Source organism: Mixophyes fleayi, chromosome 8 (genome assembly GCF_038048845.1).
Source record: "Mixophyes fleayi isolate aMixFle1 chromosome 8, aMixFle1.hap1, whole genome shotgun sequence".
NCBI classification, from domain to species: domain Eukaryota; kingdom Metazoa; phylum Chordata; class Amphibia; order Anura; family Limnodynastidae; genus Mixophyes; species Mixophyes fleayi.
Window position 1 is genome coordinate 37,974,537 of NC_134409.1, and position 22,471 is coordinate 37,997,007.

At 38.6% G+C, this 22,471-nt stretch overlaps 1 protein-coding gene across 4 annotated transcripts in view; it reads right to left on the reverse strand.

Annotated features, from left to right (window-relative positions):
- Positions 1 to 931: 931 nt before the first annotated feature.
- BRDT (bromodomain testis associated) overlaps positions 932 to 22,471 on the reverse strand; it is a 66,006-nt gene continuing 44,466 nt past the window's right edge. For 3 of the 4 annotated variants that reach the window (XM_075182388.1, XM_075182387.1, XM_075182386.1), the window contains exons 13-20: positions 18,687 to 18,733; positions 17,089 to 17,230; positions 14,656 to 14,768; positions 10,614 to 10,734; positions 6,790 to 6,896; positions 5,371 to 5,573; positions 4,494 to 4,683; positions 932 to 1,746 (exon numbers count right to left, since the gene is read on the reverse strand). In XM_075182388.1, coding sequence (XP_075038489.1) covers positions 1,678 to 1,746; positions 4,494 to 4,683; positions 5,371 to 5,573; positions 6,790 to 6,896; positions 10,614 to 10,734; positions 14,656 to 14,768; positions 17,089 to 17,230; positions 18,687 to 18,733 — 992 coding nt within the window. In that variant the 3' untranslated portion in view covers positions 932 to 1,677. The remainder of the gene's footprint in view (positions 1,747 to 4,493; positions 4,684 to 5,370; positions 5,574 to 6,789; positions 6,897 to 10,613; positions 10,735 to 14,655; positions 14,769 to 17,088; positions 17,231 to 18,686; positions 18,734 to 22,471) is intronic. The other variant, XM_075182389.1, reaches the window with a different exon arrangement.

A 22,471-nucleotide genomic window follows, 5' to 3' on the forward strand; every position in this document is an offset into this window, starting at 1 on the left:
TAATTTACAAATAAGCTTACAGCAGATGTAAAGAAAAAACCCCATAAGAATTAGTGTATTTCTCTGAATTAAGCAAAGTATGTTTACTTAAATTTTAAAGCCGACCTGATTAAAAATAAATATTTAGGGTACAGAGCTTATCTGCCTTTATCACTCTACATTGGACAGGAGGGGAGAAGCCGGGGAGACGCCTAAACATTCATAAGTCTCATTAGTAATGATCTGAAGAGTTTGGTGGATTCAAACACCAGGGCGTCCGGCATCACCAGTGATACCATATGGAGGGATAGGTTTTCTTTTGCTGTTCAAGTTATTTAACTGATATAAGCCTTTCACTTATTGCAATGTGATGCAGATAGAAAAATAATTACTGTACTTTTCTTTTACTTTTAAGAATACCTGGTGATGAATCTAATAAAAGATTATTGATCAGTTATTTTCATCAGAGGATGGTAGGTTTTCTAAATCTCCCATTACTACTTCCAAATCATGGAGATATCCATTATCCGTTAATAAATCTGACAGTTCCTAATTGTTGCTAGATTATGACATTAATGAAGGCTCCTGATATCAGGGGCTGGCTGGGCTGGAGGAGAGGGGGGTAATCTGTCCCCTGGGCAGGTCCCATCGTGAGCGACCTTGGGCTGGGTCACCTGCAATTTTTTTCTTTAACATAAGCAGCTGAATCGAGACTTGCCCCATGGGCTACAATTAGCCAGCCCTCGCTTGCCTGATATAATAGATGAGACATATGTTCATACAATATATCTGAATAAGGAGGGTTTTTTTTTTTTTTTTGTTTCTTGTTTTTAAATGAAGTCCATAATGCCCTTCCAGCAAGGCCTCATGGTTATATAAATGTATATACAACTCCCGGATACATTTGGAAACAAATGTAAAGCAGAGTATCAAACAATCATTTTATTTATAATGTTTTTTAATTTTGCTAAAACTTCAGCTATTTAGCATGTGATTTAGCAGCAGGAATTTAAATTCCATTCTAATATGTATCAAATACGGGGAAAGTAATGTTAACGCCTGTAGCCATAGTGTATATTTCTAAACAACATAAATGTTGAGAAAATAACAGCTTTTATTGTAGTGACTGCCAATAGAAAGCCAACAAAATAAAAGGTCTTTCTAGTACAAAAAACAAACAAACGTAGCTTTAGTTTAGAAAAATTACAACAAAATATACTCTGTATTAAAGCAAAAAACAAATACAAAGCTCATTTTAACAATTGGTTTTAAACAACTTTTTTTTTTTCTTCTTTTAGCGGCTAATACAGTATATAATTGTGTCTAAGGATTTGAGTGTCTGAATAACCACTTCACACCCCTGACCTTTAAAATAAACATCTTTAAGATTAAGACTTATTAGGCAGAGGTCAAGACAAACTCACTATAAGAAAACTAAAGTGAGATCTTGTTACATATTTTCATCTAAATGAAATTTTGCATCTGTAGTAAAACTACAGTACATGTATTGACTGAATGTTACCCTGTGCTAAAGGGATGTGTTTCAAAATAGACAGATGTGGGCACTTACTTTTACAATCACATCGAAAGATCCTTCAGCCAGAAAGATTAGTGTTATTATATTATGATAATTATAAGGGATATTAGAATTTTAATTGAAGTCTTTGTAACATTTTTTTGTCAAAATTTATTTTAGGTTCAATATAGGTGTTCTTCAAAAGTTGCCATAATATCGCTCTGAAGGTACATGTCAATGGTTCCAGCCATCTGAAAAGAAAAAGAAGAATAACGTATTTACACTCTGCAATGTGATGAGTGGAGTTCATTATCAAGCTTTCTTGTAGTGGGGCTTTAAGGACATCTAGGGGTATATTTACTAAAATGCGGGTTTGAAAAAGTGGAGATGTTGCCTATAGCAACCAATCAGATTCTAACGGTCATTATTTATTTAGTACATTCTACACAATGACAGTTAGAATCTGATTGGTTGCTATGGGCAACATCTCCCCCTTTTCAAACCCGCAGATTTGTAAATATACCCCCTAGAGGTGTTTTGCCAGCGAGAAGTATCAAAAGGAATTCTAAAAGACTGACCACTTGGTGCGTCCACCACTTCAAAGTGCTGGTGTTCTATAACACCGGGATAGATGGAAGGATGGAAATGTATTATGAAAAAAAAAGTTATATTCTAAACTATATATTGTACATGGTTAAGAAATATTGTAAAAAAAAATACCCTAATATTCACAGTAATTATACACTTAAGTATGAGATTTGTACATTTTGTAAAATACAGGGAAAGAACTTCTACCAACTTAAAAATATATACTTATTTCATACTAAAATTGATACATTTTATATGGATGAAATTGCTAGCCCTTAAAGTGTACCTATGACCTACACACATTGGCTATTTTGTGAGCTGAAGCAATATACATGGGAATGCAGCCAATGAACTCACTAGAAGTCACAAAATACCGCATGCCTTGGTTGTACACAACTGCTGTGAGATAACTCAGGGCCAGCAAAGCAGAGTCCGACTCTGTCCTGCATTGTACCTGGTCTCTGGGTAGCTCGGAGCTGGGGGGGCACTATACCAGTGCCCATCCCCTAAACCACAGTGAGACCTGACATTAGTCAGTTTCATCTGGCAGCTACCGAATAAGTGAGCTTCACTCTGATCTGCTGCCACTGTCCCTGTATAAGTGCAGAGCGAAGTCTCATATGGGAGACAAAGGGGGTGTATTTATCAAAGGGCAAAAGCCCTATGGCTGAAATACAAATGGGTGCTTCTGCTGTCAATAGGGCTTTGCCCTACACATGAAGGGGTCACCGCTGGCATTAGCACTGCTACCACCAGTGGTAGGGATTTGCCCGATTTCGCTGATTTAACACGCAGTACCACTGAAATACTTGTCCTGTTATCACCAACTTAAAAATATTTGAATCTATTTTTTGTGGCTAGTTGGATCACACGTGCGCATACCCCTTTGCAACACCGGACCAGTATTACAGAGGCAGCCGAGAACAGCTCCAGCTGCCCGGGAGGTATTTTATTGATAAATTGCTGCAATAGATTATTTTCTATTCTATAGAAATCAGCCTCATCGCTGCATATTGATAAATGTGCCCCTACTTCTCACTGCCTGGGAGGACAGGTAATGCGAGTTACTACAGGACAAAAGATGGGTAACATCTCTGTAGAGGAAGGGAGCCAATAATGGCTATATATGAACTATATTGTTTGATTGCAATTTGTTTCAGTGTGATTATATACATTTATTTTTATATGATATAAATAAGCCCATATGTACATAGTGATTAGTATTGATTTATCCAATTCATTTTCTAAGGTTTTTCTCAAGGTTGTGTGTTCATGAACATTCTGCTCACATGACTCCACTGTGTATAAGCAATGGTTGCACATTATGGGCCCAATTCATCAAGGCGCCTAAGGAACGCAACGTTTTACAATGCACAGAATTCGGGCATACGCACGCCTGAATTCAACAAGGAGAGGATCTGAAGATACACTCGCTGATGGAATCGGGTGGAGATTTATTCAGCTCTACTACAAAAGACACCGCAGGATATGTCCAACACCTATGTAGATTTCACAAAAGCACGCACAGAGGGGAAAAAAAAGTAGCCCTGTAGCTGTGCAGGTGATACAACAGAAAAACATGTACTTTTGAGATGCCCAAAGCCTGAATCAGACGCTGCTGCGTGCGCTCGAGTGTGCCGCTCCTTTACTGTACGTGAACTACGGGCGCACGCCCCTTCCTCACCCCCTCCCTGACATCGTAGACTGTAGTAAGTGTCCTGTACGGATGCAGAAGAAGTGAACATTGCTGCGTTAAGTTGCACATTGTCCGGTTCTGGGACTGCGCAGATCAAATTTGTGGTTTACAAGCACAAAATTGGCATTTACGTTGCTTGATGAATCAGGCCCCATGTCTTGTATGTTCCTAAAGGTTCAAACACACTATATATTGACAAAACATATATCATTTTAGGCACCTAAAGGTATAAGAACCACAGCTGCAGGTAGAGTGTTAATTTCAAAGGTTACCACCATTCCGCTGGCCAACAAAAGTAAACCTGGGTGAAACAAACTATGGCTATTAGGAGTAAATGTTTAAAGGGGTTGTCCAGTTTAGGAAAACCCCAAACTAACATAACATTACCCCACCCTATATAAACATAAACAAAGCCGCCAGCCTGCTCCTTCAGCATAAATGTACACATTTCATTGTATCCATAGCTATTCTATGGAGCCATAGACCAGTTAACATAACAGACTAAGGGCAAGATTTACTAAGCTGCGGGTTTGCAAAAGTGGGGATGTTGCCTATAGCAACCAATCAGATTCTAGCTTTCATTTATTTAGCACTTTCTACAAAATGACAGCTAGAATCTGATTGGTTGCTATAGACAACATCCCCACTTTTTCTAACCCGGAGCTTAGTAAATCTAGCCCTAAGACAGTCTGCTGCTGTGAATCTGGCACTTACAGCCTCTCTCTGACGTCTCTCTTGCGCCTTCTTCCTCGCCAGGCTGCGCTCTTCCTCAGGGCGACTATCTTGGGTAATAGTCTCAGGTGGATGCTGATCTTCAGCTGTCTCTTGTACAATTGGGGATTGCACATCCTGGATCTTGTCTTCAGTGGATGTACAGTTACTTGTTTCCACATGACTCAGTTTTCTGTAAAAATAATATATATTATAGCAGTTTCCTTCCATCGAGCCTAATGAGTAGCAGTGTTACCTTACACCCTCCAACTTCTCAGATTTATTTCACATCCCTTTCATCACCCCATGTCACCAGCAGCACAGATACTGTACAGTAAAGGAACCGGTGGTAGTCACTTTAACGGTGCTGATAACACCGACAGTGACGCATACGCACAGATTGGTTTATCCATACATTTCCCATACATTTTATATAACAGAGATAAGTAATAGTTAATATGGTATGTTCAAAACACACATTTCATACAAGGCCAGCACTTGTGGGGTCGCAAGGGCAGAGCCAGATTTATCTCTAGAAACAAAATGTAATGATGTCTGGGTGACGGGGCTGAATTATGGCCCTTTCCCTGATAAGTGTGTGGCACCCAGTGCCAGCATTAGGTCCTGGATAGAACATTAAATATGTCAAACTGTTTTTTTGTTTTCTTATTTTAACTTCCATAATGTAACAATGATGATTATAGGAATGGGTCATGTACCCTGGAGACACTATATTCTGCTCTGTGAGAGGACCAGCAAACCTAACAATATGTTCTGTGGAATAGGAGTAATATTAGTGGATAAGTGGGCTTAGAGTCAATTCTGTCTACACCCGTTGTCTGTACCATAACACCAGCATAAAAAAATAAAAAATTCAAACCTTGTTTTATCTTGAGTATCAGCATACAACTCCCGCGGTCTCCTTATTCCTTGGGATTTCATTGCTCTTTGTCTTTCTTCTTTGGCCAATGCGGCCTTTCTGAACTGCTGGAAGCTTTCGCTTGACGACTTTATGGCCACAGGAGTGGTAATAAGAGCTTTTGAAAAACTTGCCCAGCATAAGGGGGTTTTCACCTTAGTGGTCTTGAGAAAAAAAATAAATTAGGATATATAGTAATGACAACTGAGGAGCAACAGTGACAAGCAATGAGGAATGTGAGAGACATCTCAATGGTTGACTTGCAGACTGCCCTTATTCAGTATTTCAATAGTTTATCTACAAAGACAGATAACAATCCCCATCTATAACAAGTCAGAATAATGAGCGATACCTGATGCTGTAATTTACCACATTGTACATCACATATCAGCTTTTTTGTTTTTGTCAATTGTTCTATTCATTGGCTGGAGGGGGAATCTAATGAAACAGCCGATGCAGCAAGAAACCGCTGTATGCAATCACCTTCTGTGACCCACATAGAAAAATAGATTGGTATGTTCTGTTTTTATTTATTATTTGATTGGCTGGAGAATAAACCATGGAAAATGCATTTTACATGGTGGAAATAGAAGCAGCAAGCTGCTCCTTTTTTGCAACAAGCTTCTATTTAAAAGTGAAACTCATTGACACATGATGTGGTGAAGTTCCATCATAACACTTTTATGCTCACTCATAACTTGCTCTCTCTTATACTTGCTCATCACTCTGCCCTTCACTTAATCACAGACAACACATTCTGCATCACTCATTACCGCTCACATTCACAGATTTGTTTGATCATGATAGATGATGGTGTTAGCGTTGGACTAATAATGAGGTTCAGTCTGCTCCCGATGCCTGACTCTGATAAATATTGATGTCTTTAAATGGACACTGTAGTCATAGATTATCCCCTGATGTCCTGTATATACTTCTGTGTAATATCGCACAGGATTGGCTCATTTGCACGGAGGACAAGGAAGTTCGACAATGTCCATAGATATCAAGATCTAGTTGCTCAAAGGATTTCATGGGAACCAGTTTTGCAAAAACTATACGGGCTGAGTTATTAAGGAGTAAATATCTTCCAGGACAAACCATGTAACAATGCAAGGGGTGTAAATTAGTTTATTATTTTGCACGTAAGTAAAATACTGGCTGTTTTTTCATCCAGCACACAAATACTTGATAGCTTTATTTTTGCACTGAAATTTAAAGTTGATCTAGGACATGCTTTACCCAAACTATAAATCTCTCCTCATATTTTAAATTTACTTCTCCCACCAATGCAACATGGTTATGCCGAGGTGCAAAGTTACTACTTTTTTGTGCCTTGCTCTTCTTAATGACTCAGGTCCTACAAGTTTAAATGAAAAATACCTTGTCTGGTAGAGGTTTCACATTGCAATATCCTTGGCTGGATGGAATGCCAGATCCCAAAGGACTTTTTTCTGCATCAGGTTTAGATGAACTGTTTGAGACAGGATCTAAAATAAAAAAATAATTACTTGACGGTTTGTTAAATAAAAAAATAAATCAGTTAAGTAAAACTGACCACTAGATTATTTTCCTATTTGATTTTGAGAGTCTGATATGATGAACTGGTAATCTCTGCAGCCCTGTTAACTTATAAAGGAGGAGAAGTAGGCTGGAAAGACATATATTTTAAACATGCATTTTGAGTCAGTGACAGATTAATTAATTAGTTGGTCGTCACAAGAGCTTAATATTTGCCTGTAAGGTGTTGCTCAGCATATCTGGAGGTTGAATGCTTGAAAATAAATAAATATATGCTTACTAGAAATACAGGGACTATATTGCTTAAACATTTGTCCAACTATGGGGTATATTTATTAAACTGCGGGTTTTTAAAAAGTGGGGATGTTGCCTATAGCAACCAATCGGATTCTAGCTTTCATTTATTTAGTACTTTCTACAATATGACAGCTAGAATCTGATTGGTTGCTATAGGCAACATCCCCACTTTTTCAAACCCGCAGCTTAGTAAATCTAGCCCTTGGTGTTCTGATAGCCACAGACAGCAAGTAAAAAAGGACATACTAGTGTGCACCACCCGAAATTCCACACAGCCTCCAAAAAATGCAAAAAGGAGCTGCACTTAAACACTTAATACAAAAAATAGAAATTGGCCCTCAAACTCTAGTTAAGATGATGCCACTTTTCAAGCCTCGTCCCATGACAGATAGAGACTTGCTAAAGTAGACTTAAAGGACTAGCACATTAGCTAAAAAAAAAAAGAAGCAATTTCTGACTTCCAGGCTTGAATAGTCCAAATTTCAGTCCTAAATGAAGGAAGTCACACAAGTGATTTCAGAGAAAACTAGAGAAACACTGCAGAGGACCAAGAATATTGCAGCAGAAGGAATATCTGCATCAGAGATAGTTCATAACATATAACCCCTCAAACTAGTAGATTATTTAAAGTATCTTTTCCAATTCCTGGAGTAAAACACTGAATTCACCTTAGCTGGTAATCATACCTACAGCCTGAGAAATAAGTCATCACTGGGGCCTTGAGATGTCTACTAAAGACGCTCTCCTTTACCACAACAGAATGTACCTATAGATCAGTCTTTATCAACAACCAACACCTCACAGATCATTTCTTGATCTCATATTAAACATCTTAGAAGTGTAACAAGACTCCCTAATTGATATATGGAATCCACAAAATCCTCACTTAAGATATTACTGGTTTTATTACCATTCACACCAATCTAGAGCTTCAAAGCCTGCTAAACGGAGGGACTCAACTTGACTGAAGCTCAACAAATTGAGAAGTCTTTGAAATAGACCAAACAAATATTTTACGAAGAGCAATACGGCCAACAGACTCCTAATCACTAAACTGAGATGCCTGTCTAGAAGTTATTCAATAAAAACTAACCAAGGCTCTCTCTCATATAAATCACTGGTATGGAAACCTTCGGAAACTATTACAAATTTTCTAACTAAATCTCCCACATTCTAACCTTCATAAAATACACAACCAAACTTTAATATATCTATTTCCATGTTCATTACCAAAAGTCTCCTATCTTTAACGTGATGGTTTTAACACCTCCATATGCCAATGGAGATATTAAGTCATCAAAACACTAAAACACCAAATCCTTTTAATATTTTAATCCTTTTAATATATATATACGACATACTTGTTTACCCTTGCTAATTAACCACGTGGATATTGTACCTAAGAGATAGGCATGTCACAATACCAGGAATAAATTTAATTCATACTGCAAAAAAAAATAATCAACAACTTTCCATGTTATTACTATGTCTGGACACGCAGAAAGTCTTTGACTGTATTGTAAGGCCGTTCACGTTTCATACTTTATAAGACTTTGGCTTCTCTGGCCTTTTTCTCAATGGTATTAAGAACCTTTACTCAAGTCCAGAAGCATCGCTCCAAGTACCAGGCTCTTCCACTCAAAGTTCCTATAAAAATGGTATGACACAGAGTTCCCCTGTCTCCCCTTTATTTTATTATCCTTTGTGCGATACAGAGACACTATATAACTAGAGATTTACAGAAAATATTTGTGCTGTGGGAGGAATCCTGACTACCCAAAGGAAGCCTAAACTCCACACGGATATTGCCCTGGTTGAAATAAAACCCCTGCCTAAGGGCTGTGCAGAAACAACGTTAACAAGTGTGCCACAGTCCTGCCCTTGTACTTTTTGTTCACATAATTGAGATTCAGTATTGTAACTTAACAGTACAGGGATCTAAAAGGTCTATGGCTTGAGGAGGCGGCATGTAATATGAAAGAAGCTTTCATATATATTAAGGGTTTAAACTAGGTACAGGAGGAAAACATTCTGAAGAGGAAGAGAAGTCTTAGAAGAACAGGACGCTGAAACTGGAGGATTGTAGGTTTGAGAAAAAAATGACATCACCGAAATGGTAGCAGATAGGTGGTATAGCCTCCTATGGAATAAGCAAATACAATAGAGGAGTTTATTGTGGTAATCTGCTATGCTTTTGTTCAACCAAGGTGGTAATTATTGAATATAAAAAAAAGATTGGCTGCACTATGGAGCCCCCCTTTTTCTCTATAGAAGCATTTTTTGTCCTTCCTAACACCCAATAAAAGAAAGGAAGCCGCAGACCTTCAAGGATTTTAGTGCACATTCTGTACACTGTGGGCCTGAGACATTAAGGAGAGCAGGGCAAAAAAAGGAGCAAATTTGATCCTGGACAAACCATGTTATAGTACAAGGGGTGTAACTTAGTTTATTAGTTACTCCTCTTTTTTTTGCCTTCCCTCCTTAATAACTCAGGCCCAGTGTAAAAATGTGCAACAAGAGAAGTACCTCCCAAAATAAACCGTATCCAAGGTCTCCTTTGAAGTTCTCAAATGTCAGAACGTTCGTGATTGTTTTATAGTGCAGTACAATACTTTATTTACATGAATATATCTCTCAGATTTATTCTGAAAAATTTTATATATTATATATATATATATATATATATATATATATATATATATATATAATTATATATATATATATATATATATATCACACTTTTTTTTTCCCCTCTTTTGTCCCTCAAAATGCTGACAAGAGCCCATTTCATTTTCTCCCAGGTCCTACGTACGCTCTTACAATTTGTTCCATAGTCATTTTTATTAAAAAGAGGCCAGTTCCTAACCTGAACAAATACAAAAGGAAATTGTCTAATTTGCATTCATCAGCTAGAATTACCATCATCTAAGAATGATACGATCTATTCTGCCTTCAAACCCTGAACCAAGTAAGAAAATCAAGTGCATAACCCAGAGAAAATCAGTGCACTTCTCCTTTAAAACTTGGATAAATTAGATTCAGAATCCATGGTTCAAATAGAATTCCCCCAAGAACCGCTTCTAGATAGATAGCATATCCTGTTTCTGTACTTTACGTCTCATTTAAAAATATATATTTTCATGTTTTGTAAATGTAACCATTTTTCTGTTTATTGTATTACTGTCTTATTGTATCATTTCGAGACAATTTCTTTAAATTTCCTAGTATGTATCGCTGTCACCGTTCCAGTGATTCCCCAGACCTCTTCTATCATTGTTGCTTTATTATTCCTGCTCCCCTTGTTTTTATTATGTATTTGAATATCATTAAAATTGCTGTTAAAAAAACCAAACAGCAGATGATACAAGTCTAAGCAAATGTGCACTTACATTCTGATTTTGGAGGAATAATATCTCCAGAGTCATTTTTACATTCAACAGATCCTTCAGGATGAAGCAGGAAATTAACTGAAGTTTCTTTTATCACATCTTTTTTTGAGGTTGATGAAGTCTAAAAAGGTAGCAAGAGACAAGATTAATGGCAACTTCTTCACATAAAATCACTAAAAGCTTAAAAGGTAATGTCAGCCCTTACACTTTTAAGCAATATTTCAAAACTTCAAAAACGTACTTCAGCTTTTTTTTTTTCTTTAGCATAGTGGAAATAAAAATTAATCAGCCAATATTGCTCAACTGCCACAGCTAGGAAGATCCACTGCAACAGTTCTCGGACCCTGGCAAGTAAGAACTGCTAGTTGCTGGGGACGGAGAAGAATAGCAAAAAAAACCACAGACCCTTCAATTAAGTGATCTGCCAGAAAATATTAGGGAATAAGTAATACGGATATATTAAAATATATTGAAAAAGTCTGAAAAATGTGTGTGTGTTAATACTTAGATGGGACTTCTATTCAAGTGTTTGCTTGCCAAGTGCCAATAAGCACATTAGCTTTGTGTGTCCTGAGGCTTACCATTTAGCAACAACTGGTGGTAGGTAATAAGCCTCTCAAAATACCACTGTAGCAGAGAAAAAAACAGTGACAATAATCCTTTACTGCCTTCTGAAGCCCATGTGCCCCACCATTAGTGCTTTGGAGGATTCAGTGTCTGTGATCCCCATTCAGTACACAAATGAGACAGGAGGACTACCAAAAGAGTCGTCTCTCCTGAGAGAAAGAAGTGCAGTTTAGGGTTGGGGAGGGGAAGAAAAAGCTTCTACTTCAGACTTTGGAAGAAGTAAGATGTTCAAGATCACACAATCACCTTGTCGTCCCCCTTTTCAGGTTCCCCACAAAAGGGGAAAAAAAAAAAAAAAGTTTTAATTACACCTTGCCCACTGACCATAGCCAACAGTCTGTCTTTGTCCATAGCAGGCATTCCAGTTCTGCCCATAGCTGGCATAATTATTCTGCCTAATGCTGACAGCATGACGTAGCCCATAGCCAGTAATAGGGGTCAGAACACCACAAGCCACAATATACCCCTCTGAGGAGGTATATTGTTCCTCTCACATTAAAGTGAGGGGAGAGGAGAATAACATCCACCATGACAGACTTAGTGAGAGTCAATTCCTCACCACTCTCATTAGAGAGGACTAGTTCGTGCTACGTAATAACAAAATTTTACTAGATGTCCTGGTGCTCTATAATCCAGACATGGATGTGGCCCGTAGCCTCCGTTGTCAATGGTAATATGGATAACAAATCCCGCTGATGAGAAAAGTCCATTAACATAAAACTGCAGCTGTGGCTGCTGCATTATTGATTGTACTCAACAAGGCAGAGAGAGGATAGCACTGTTCTCTTGAGTTTCTGGTAGTCTCTATATTTTCTCTGCAGAGCTACCCTCATTATAGTCCAGACCTTAAATTATATTACCAACACCCACCATTTGTGGCAGCTATCCAGAACAGCCCTTGCATTTGGTAAATGGGGATTTGCTTTGTGCCCCAGTCCATTAAGGAGGTAAAGGCCTGCCATAGAGCACACAAGTTATTTTGTTATTTTCTAACCCTAAGTAAGGTCAAGATCCACTCAGGAAGCCCTTTCAACAGGGGGTTGGAACAACATGTGGGGTTCAAACCCAAGACTACCAAGGTTCTGGAAGGTCCCAAAAAGGATGTTTTGGCCATAGACCCAGAACAATGCAAGAGATGCAGTGTCAGAAAAGTAAAAAATATGGTAAGCTTATCACTTTCTTTCCTTCATCTCCTTTCACTCAGGGACACCTTATCTATGTAGCAGGGCTAAATATTCCACTAAACGTTTCCATGTTCATAGAATTGACAAGATCCTAACATTAGTTCCGGTCCAAAGAAAGCTAGAACTAGGCAACCCATTGCTCCAAGGTTTGAAGTAGTCACTTGTTTGCTATCAAAAAGCAGGATGGTTCTTTAAGACCAGTCTTCAACCTCAGGCCCTAGAATCACTACTTAAATAGCTCAGGATTTGAATGAATGTTTTGCCAAACATCCCTTAGTTATGAAGCATGAGATGTTTTTGCATAATGATAGATTTAAAAGAGGCTTTCCATTTTATATCCATTCACCCAAAACACAAACAGATCCTGAGGTTATACTGGAAAGATCGCCCTTTTTTTTTATTTCAGTGGACTGTAATAGTGTTTGGCCTGTCCATTTCTCCATATACGTTCACTCGAGTGATTAAAGCAGTCATGGGGTATCTATCCTCAGGATTGTGTTCATTGTATGCTCTCAGTACATCCAGATCATGACACCTTAATTCATCATATGGATTTAACACTCTCCCTTCTCACAAATCTGGATTTCACAGTAAAATCACCAAAGCCCATTTTCACCCAGTCACATTCACTTACATTTCTGGGTTCTAATTAGATACATTTATTTCTCTGGTGTGCTTCCAGAAAAGTTGCTAGAGATGCAGCAACTTCTATTGAGGACCTTCCAAAAGGGCAACATTTCCCATGCATATAGCAAGAATCATAGGGAAAACTACTAGTCTGCATGTACAAATCCTACGCACAAAGTCCCAAAAAAGTCACAAACTCATTTCAGCTTCGATGGTCTGAAACAAACTCTGTACACATCTCGTCGCTCTTGCATTTAGCCTTAGACTTCCTAGCTTCTAAATATGATGCAGGTTGGCATAGTCTACAGTCAAATCATATGGATCCGCATTTTCTCTGGTGGCTCTGAACTTAATGGAAATAAATCATATCTTTTCCAGCTGTCATCATCATTTATATAGTGCTACTAATTCCACAGTGCTGTACAAAAAACTGACTCACATCACATAGCTGTGCACTATTTCTCTCACAACATCCATTTTACCTAAATACTCCAAATAATGGGACATTGATCCTTTCTTGGTGTTTTTGGCCTCTGTTAATACAGGCGATAATAATCTGTTAGCATTGGCTTTTGGGGCTAGAGAAGCAAATCAGGTTCTCACTCACATTAGAAAACCCTAATGTGAAGCCTAATACATATATGGTGACTTGCCGGTCATGATCTCAAAGCCCCTCTAACAGGGGACATCTCTCAGCTGTTTTTGACCTGTTGGAAACCCATCTGCCCAGCAAGGTCCTCCACTGTTAGGAGATGGATTGTTACTACTAACCAATTCACTAGTCACTCTTACAAGCAATTATACACCCTGCTCAATAGCCTTGGCTTCGATTTTTGTATAACATTCCCTGGGACCATCTGATCTTACAAGACTTCAGATGGTCAAGAGACGGAGTTCCCAGTGCAACCACCAGGTATGCGATATTCTGCCCACCAGCAAGCGCTAGGTAACAAGCCTCCAGATGAATAAAATACAAGTTTTCAGGAATCTATGACTTTTGTTCTAGAGAACTACCAATGTCATCTAGCAACAGCTAGCATCCTACAGCTATTGCTTGGCCTGTTTCCTCTGGAGAAATATCTGGCCAACATTTTTTTTATTGTATTTTGTGCTGTCTCTCTTAGACGCAGCCAAGAACCAGAAGAGGCCTCAAACCAGAGTGCTAAGGAAACAAAACTAAAATTTCCACTTCTCAGTGCAGCGTAAGCCACAAGGATGGATAGTTCTAGAGCAGCCGCCAGAGTCACCTTGTTAAATTCTTCAGAGTTCCATTCTTCTGCTTTCCAGAAAGTGCTGATTCTTTGTCCTTCATCCCTCTCTTATGGTTTTCAGTTTTCAATTTAAACGTCATTATGTACCCTTTTTATGTTTGTTATATTACAGTAAACATTTTTGCAATTGTTTCCTCCTCCACTCAGGAGGTTTCCCATCACTAGGGGTGAATTGCCATCAGTGAGCATAACAAAAAAATACAAAAAAATAAATAAAAATCAATTAGTGGGGGAAATATTCCCTAGAACGAATCATGTTTGCAGGTCATAGTTTCCTGAAATGTGCACCAAGAAAATACTTCACACATACAATTTTTCTTTTAATCTAATTACCTCTGATGTAACGCTGTCTGTACGAGTCAAACAGGATTCTGGCGTGTGCTGTTTGTTTCGAGGAGACGCTTCAAATTTAGGAGTGTGAATCGGTGACAATACTTTACTTATACCTAGAAGCAAAATAAATTGAGATATATATATATATATATATATATATATATATATATATATATATATATACATACATACATACATATACACACACACACACATACACAAAATTGATAAGGTACAGCAAATTACAGCTCTTCAGGTTAGTTTTTCCATTGTTAAAGATGAATCATCAATTACATTTAAAATTTAAAAAGGGACACCAACTTCAAAAATGATCTGTGCAGAATTGAGTGTAAAAAAGGGAAATTTAAAACTAGATATAGAAAATACATCATCCTTTTATGCAAACTTATGGCATTTTTTCTGCCACTTCTTGACCTGCTCTCCATCATAATGGCCCTGAATGTACCCGATCACTCCACCTCTGTCCTACACCAGCCCACACATTCTTTATTAACAGTTATTTATATAGCACCTACATATTACGCAGCACTTATACAGCGAATATTTATTCATTCACATCAGTACCTGCCCCAGTGGAGCTTACAATGTATATTCCCTACCTCATTGTCACACACACACACACGGGTTGTATTGTGTCAGAAGCCAATTAACCTCGCAGTATGTGTTTGAAGTTTGGGAGGAAATTGGAGTACTCAGAGGAAACCTGAGGGCCCAGTGCTGTGATGCAACAATGCTAACAACTGTGCCACAGTGCTACTTTTTGTTCTCATATTTGAGACTCCGTATTACAACTTAACGATAAAGTCTGAGGGGTCTAAACGTCTGTGGCTTGAAATAAAGGAGAGGGGAGGTATGATAGAAACTTTCAAATATATTAATGGTTTAAACAAGGTACAGGTGGAGACCAGCTCACACATATAGGTCCCTGGTTGGAATTGAATCCAAGATCTCAGTACTGTTGAGGCAAAAACGTGAACCACAGTGTTGCCCAAAAGCCGCCCTTTGCCATTAATCAGTAACGCCAACATATTTTATAGTGAGAAGATTATTTTAACTCAGTTGATTAGGATTGGAGAGAAGACATAGGGGAGGGAAAGGGCAGACAATGGAACTGTACTGAATGGTGAGCTCTGTCTTCGGACTTACTAGCTCCATCATTGAAACTGGTTAAGTCACATGCCATGGTTAATCACCTAAAAATATAACTATATGAATGTGTGCCCCACCCCAATGAATTTTGTGTTGATCTACCTTTTTTCCTATGCATTTGTGCAGTTTCTTCTACGCTGGATGCTATTTGTCAATGCGTCTGTCTTGCCATTTAGCAAGGAGGTGTCAACAGGCTGTGTGTGTATAGTCTGCTAGACTGAAGGGCTGCTGTTTGTGACAACTGCACTGATTGATTAGAGGCAAAATATTTCTAGGATGTAGAGGCCAAGAAATCTGTCATTTTTAAGAATTCATGCTGTGTGGGGGAAGCCATAAAAGGCTGTTGAAAACACCACAGCCCTCTTCTAGTTACCTCACAGGATAGGAGGGTTGAGTTGAAGATTCAAGTTTTAGGTCACTATATGAAGATTTGACCAGTTTTCCAACCGTTCCCAGGTGCAGGTACACGAAACAAAGTGAGTTTTCAGGTTCTATATTTATTCCTTTTTATTTTAGAAAACTGTTTGCAATTTAATATTGTAGGTTATATTATCTTAAGCATTGGGTCGATTTTGCCATATTAAATTCCATTGAACGATGTTCTGCGTTTATGTTCTTAAATTCAAATGCTAGATAGTTTGGTTAATAAAAGCACTACATAACGGAAATACAGGGTATTGTCTGTTTAATGATAACTTTGGTTGATTTAAAGTTTAATTGTAGTGGGATTTAAACTGTCATGGTATTCTGAATTAAGGGGTCTTCCTCAAAGTGTGATCGCTGAAACCAAACATTGGTGGTGGCAGTTTTGGATGAATATTAAGTGTGTGAAATAAAAAAAAAAAAAAAAAATCATCATTACTAGATAGACCAGATGAGTTTGCTGTGATTAACAGTTTGTCACACCCAAACACATGAGACAGGCGAGGGCGCGCGAGAGAGATAAATAGATATGCAGGCTGTGGTTTGAAAAAGAAAAGCAGAAGGTTTAGGTGCCTGCTTTTAGCAGTGGCTCTGCTGCTCTGTACACTAGCGGGATGTCTGTACACTGCCTGGATGTCTGCCCATTACACTACTGGCCAATATCACTGATTTCTTTTGTTTTGTTTCTTGGTTTTGTATTTTTCTATATATAAGTACTTCTGGATAAAAGTAAATGGACACTCCTTCATCCAGTGTATACTTTACTCATAGCAACATAAGATCCAAAATTATCAAACATCTGCAGAGAGCATATAATTAGTCAAGCAAAGTTTTCCTTACGTAATGGTGATAATGGGATCTCATCTGGAAATTCATCTGTATTGTGCAATAAGGATTTCCATGGACGGCCGACTAATGGGACTTGTGTAGAACAAGAAGGCATGGCAAAGGGGAAGTCTCTGGATAATGTAGTGTCAGTTAACTAAAAGAATATTAAAGTAAAATGCATTAAACAAAATTGAAGGATATATATGTGTTTCCAAATCAAGCTTTCCTCTAAAATAGAAATACAATGTTTAAGCTGCGCACCGTGGATTTTATTACCCATTTTAACTACTGTAGTAAGCAAATATTATATCTGGAAACCTTAACATACCATGATACCAACATTATACATTTTACAAGTTAATCTAAAATCAGGGATTGTATAACAAACTTATTGGAAACCCTGGTTCACATTTCAAATTTCAGTGAAAAGCTTTTTGTGATGACTTTGTCCTCGTGACCAAGGCACCAACTAAGCATGTTTTATATTACAAAAACTCAGAGTTTGCCAAGGAGTCTATGCTGTTTTATGTTTAATGGTAAGATAAATTGAGGAACTATGGAGCTCATCTTTATATAGTCAATCCTATTAAAAGAAGATTAATCTTTGCATGGCTTTTCAGACCTGCAAATGGCCAGTGAGGTTAGCTTTACCCCTCTACCCCATGACTTAAGGGGCAAGAATATCTCAAAATGTGAATTTTCAGAAATGAAGCATAAAAAGGTAAAATACTAAAATATATTGTTCAATGTTAAAGAGACATAGCGACACGCAGCTGTGCCCGCAATCCTGGACTGGAGGAATAATATAACCCTTTGCCAGGCAGGTCTCTGCTGATATACCCACCCGTGAGGTCAGATTAGAAAAAATAGATAACAGATAATAAACAGAGGATGTATTGCTGTGACATAAGTAATAAGCTTTTCTAGGGTTTTGCATCACTGACAAAAGCCGGGTATCCTACTGCTAGCTGTAGCTGTGCTATTGCCTGCTGTACTCCAAAAAGGGTGGGGTACCTTGTAACAATGAAAGAAACCCTGACAGTAGTATGTGCGACTTGAACACTCCAAAGCCAACATGCCCGACCGAGTTATAATTGCGACTGTTTAAAAAAAAAAAAAAACAACCCACGTTTCATAACAGTGACTATGCGGGATCCCAGTACTAGTGAATGACGTCAGTGTAAAACGCGACACTACTATAAAAAAAAATTATTGTACAGCTGGCGCTTTCTTGTACACCCCCTTTAAACAGCAGTAATAGTAGTGTCGCGTTTTACACCGACGTCATTCACTAGTACCGGGTTCGCGCATAGTCACTGTTATGAAACGTGGGTTGTTTTTTTTTTTTAAACAGTCGCAATTATAACTCGGTCGGGCACGTCAGCTTCGGAGTGTTCAAGTCGCACAAACTGTCGGGTTTCTTTCATCGGGATAGTGAGTACCACAGCTATAAAACACTTATAGAAGTACAGAACACCCTGTATGGAAAGAGCCCTCTAAACCAAAACATTTTTTTACAATTGCTTGCTAATTAATTATTAGGCGCCTATATAGAGATTTTTCTGTTTTTCAAAGAACATGTTTGCAGGCAGCTGAAGGTTAGAATTTACCTGGTCTTGTTTTACAAGAGGAACGTTCTCTTTTGGGTGTGGCGTTTCTGCAAATAAAAGATAGAGAATATATTACTTATGTGCTAGAAACCTGCTATGCAGAAGGCTTCCAGGTTGCCCATGAAATATTTCCCATCTTCAGAATATAGACACACAATAAAGATTAATTGCAGAAACTTTATTATGTACCGAGAAGCTATTCCATGTACTTAATAATTTGTGGTTTCCTCCCAGAATGCCATGGCTACAAATTCAAACGCAGGCATCTTGAGCAATTGATTTGGGTTTTTAAATGGCTTGTATTAAAATATGCCACTTAATGAAAAAGAACCTCAACAATAGTAAATATGTTAAAGCCACATCAGCATAAATAGTTTGTCATGTATTTATAGAGCATTCCCATTTAATACTTCTGAATGCAGGCAACGACAAGCAAAGGCTTCCTTGAAACTATGCCCATTCTTTTTTCGACTATCAATGTCAAAAAGTGCTTTAGTAGGCCCTGATGTCTTCCCTACCCTTACTTCCCCTATTATGGATGTATGTTCCTTATTTTGCTTTCATCCCCCAAATTTCAATAAAAATTTCATTTTTTTTTTTAACAAAAGTGCTTTAGTAGGAAACGTGTTAAATGATCAAAATTAAAGTGTAACGTTGTTAGCATCCACAATGCTTTGTAGCCTGGGCATTAGGATGGAGTTTCAGAGCCCCACAAGGAACATGTATTGGATGCATGCAAGTAGCACAAATGAAACCCATATAAATTAATTAAGTATATACTTACATTAATTTGACAGTAGTTTGGTTAGTGCCAACAACCAATCGGTCGTTATGGGCTACAGCTTGTATTATAAGTTTGTTTGTTTGTTCCTGATGCTGTATTTTACTTCATTGATATATTTACCTAGCAGCGATGAACCATAACATTATGATAGGGGACTGTTGACTAAAAAATGTAAAATATATTTTCAACTGTGAAAATGAAAACCACAGACAAGCACAGGACAGGCGTCCCCACCAGATATACTGAATATATACTTACCAACTGTCACAGTTTACAGAGCGGTCTCTAAGAAGTGGCAGCTTTTAAATATAGAGGCATTTCCAGTCTATGAACTGCATGAGTAAACATTTATTACAGGTTTTTAAATAAATTATAGTAGTTATGCTCAGTGGTCAAGGTCTCCTGTGTTTACCACATTTCCCAGCAAAGTACAATAACTGGAAATTGTATAAACATTTTTGTTGTACCACAAAAGTTGGTAAAAAGACAGAGACAGGCTGCCTTCCCCATACCTAAGAATATCCCAATGCTTGCTCCTGTAATCCGTCTCAAAATTACATTATAAGCATCAGTGACATTATATAGTTAAGCCTACATAAATAAGATCTTGGACTATACACAGATATCTAATATAAAGATATTTTTAAAAACAAGTGGCATAAAATGTGTGTCAAATATATACTTTTATTTGGGAAGTAGTGATGTCACTACTTCTATTTGGAGAGTAATGGTGTTACTAGAGTCACATGACTAGGCTATGCATCCAGGGGCAAACGCAGGATTTGCAGAGGGGGGTTTCCACAGCACCAGTGGGCGTGACCAGCATGCATGGGGCCGTGGCTATAATTTTAGACAGTACTTGGCTACTCTCCCTATCCCCATAATATACATAGGCAATGCTGCGTGCACTACTGTTAGGTGCACGCAGCTCTCTCTTTTCGAGCGGCGGTGTGTGAAGCGGGAGCAGGGTCCAGCCACCTCAATTATACAGTGCCCCAGGCTTGGAGGGGGGTTTTCAGGCACTAGGAAATCCCCCTCGGTTTGCCTATGGCATCCTATCATAGAACACTTTCAGAAGGTCAATGAAGGTAATGCACAACTGGACAGGAGAATCATCTCACACAAACCAGTTGCTTGGTTTCAAACTAAAACTTGTGCATCATAAAAGAATAATGTACCCCTTTACTGTAAAATAAAAAAAGGATATTAGAAGTCTGTTTCCTGTATAACCGCATTCTCCTTGTGCTTTTATATAGTCATGGGACTGGCATTTGTTACATAGATACACAGTGGTCGAAGGGGAAATTTAGAAGAGGCGGTATGGAAAATATAATGGGAATGTAAGTGACTGGAATGTGATAGTATTACATTGAAGGCAATAGGAGAAGTGGCGGTATGATACCGCCAAATACATCCCCACTTCCACCACTGTATATGTGTATATAATGTAAGTGACTGGAATGTGATAGTATTACATTGAAGGCAATAGGAGAAGTGGCGGTATGACATACCACCGGATACACCCCCACTTCCACCACTATATATGTGTGTAAATAATGTTATAGTATTACAATTAGAGATGCTCGGGCTTGGTTCTGAAAACCAAACCCACCCGAACTTAGGGGATCCGAGTAGGCTCGCGAGCCGGCTCAGTACTTTTGCGCGTCCTCATACCTGAATCGAGTCAAAACATCATTGTTGCGTTGTCGGATCTCATGGGTTTTGAATTCCAGAAGTACCTCCCTCCCCAGGAGATCCAGTGCCATTGCTTATACAGAAACAGGAGGGGTAGCAGTGTTCTTGTCACTTGACAAAAATTGACTGGAAATTAATGTTACTGAAGTTAATAATAATGTAGGAACAAAAAAAACCCAAATTATGTGATTTTACAAAAAATAAATAAAATAAAATGGGGATTTTAGAAAAAAAAAAAAAATAGGGATCCAAAACAAAAACCAAGACACGTGAGAGCGGTTTTGCCAAGACCAAAGCCAAAACACGAAGTTAATCCAGATCCAAAACCAAATCTAAAACACGGGGATCAGTGAACATCTCTAATTACAATGAGGTCAGAGGGCAATAGGAGAAGTGGCAGTAGAGCATACCACTGTATATACATATAAAAAGGGTTAAAGGCTCTTTACGAAAAATGTGGCGATAAGAATGATTTTCTATCACCGCAAATTTATTTACAAATCTCGCAGAGAAAGCTGAGCGATACTGAGCTTTCCCCAAGCAGTAAGGGTTAACTTATCTCTTCAGACTGACCCCATGGAGTGCTATACGCATGTGTCATCTGGATAGCCAGATCACATATACCCTGTCGAAATGAAAACCCAGACTAGAGCTTTCAGGGCCTTTGTAAAAAAAACAAACAAAGGAATATATAAAAATTATCAATCATTGGGAAAAAAATGCTTTATTTACAGTTTTATTCAGTTACTTCTGTTATCGCCATCTCAGGATGGCGATACCGCCAGCAGAGGCTGCCACCGGCGATAGTACCTCTATTGCCCTGTGACCCGGTGACCCTTTGATTAATAAGGTGAAGCACTGTCTCCAGCGCAAGCACCAATTTTTGCCAGAGACAGGGCGGCCACCAGTTCTTGCGGGGCCCAGTAAAAAAATGTAGGGCCCCCTCCTTCCTTCTCTTACCCCATCCTCATTTTTAAGTTAGCCTCTAACCAACATTTGTCTCCCCCCTCTCTCTTCAGTCACCCCACGGATTAAGACAATGTAGGCCCCTGGGCTAAGGGTACTGTAAGGCACCCAGTAATTTGTAAAGGCCCTCGACCCCCTGCATCCAATTCATCTCCCCATCCCCAGACATGATTCCCCTCCCCCTCAGCCCCAATGTATCACCTCCGCTTCTCCTCCCCCCTAATACATAAAAAAACAGCACTTACCTGGTCCACTCTTCTTGCCTGCAGGCTCCAAGTGGCATTTCTGTGCGGGTGTGGTGGGCAGCGTGCTGCTTGCGAGACTATAATAGTCTCACGAG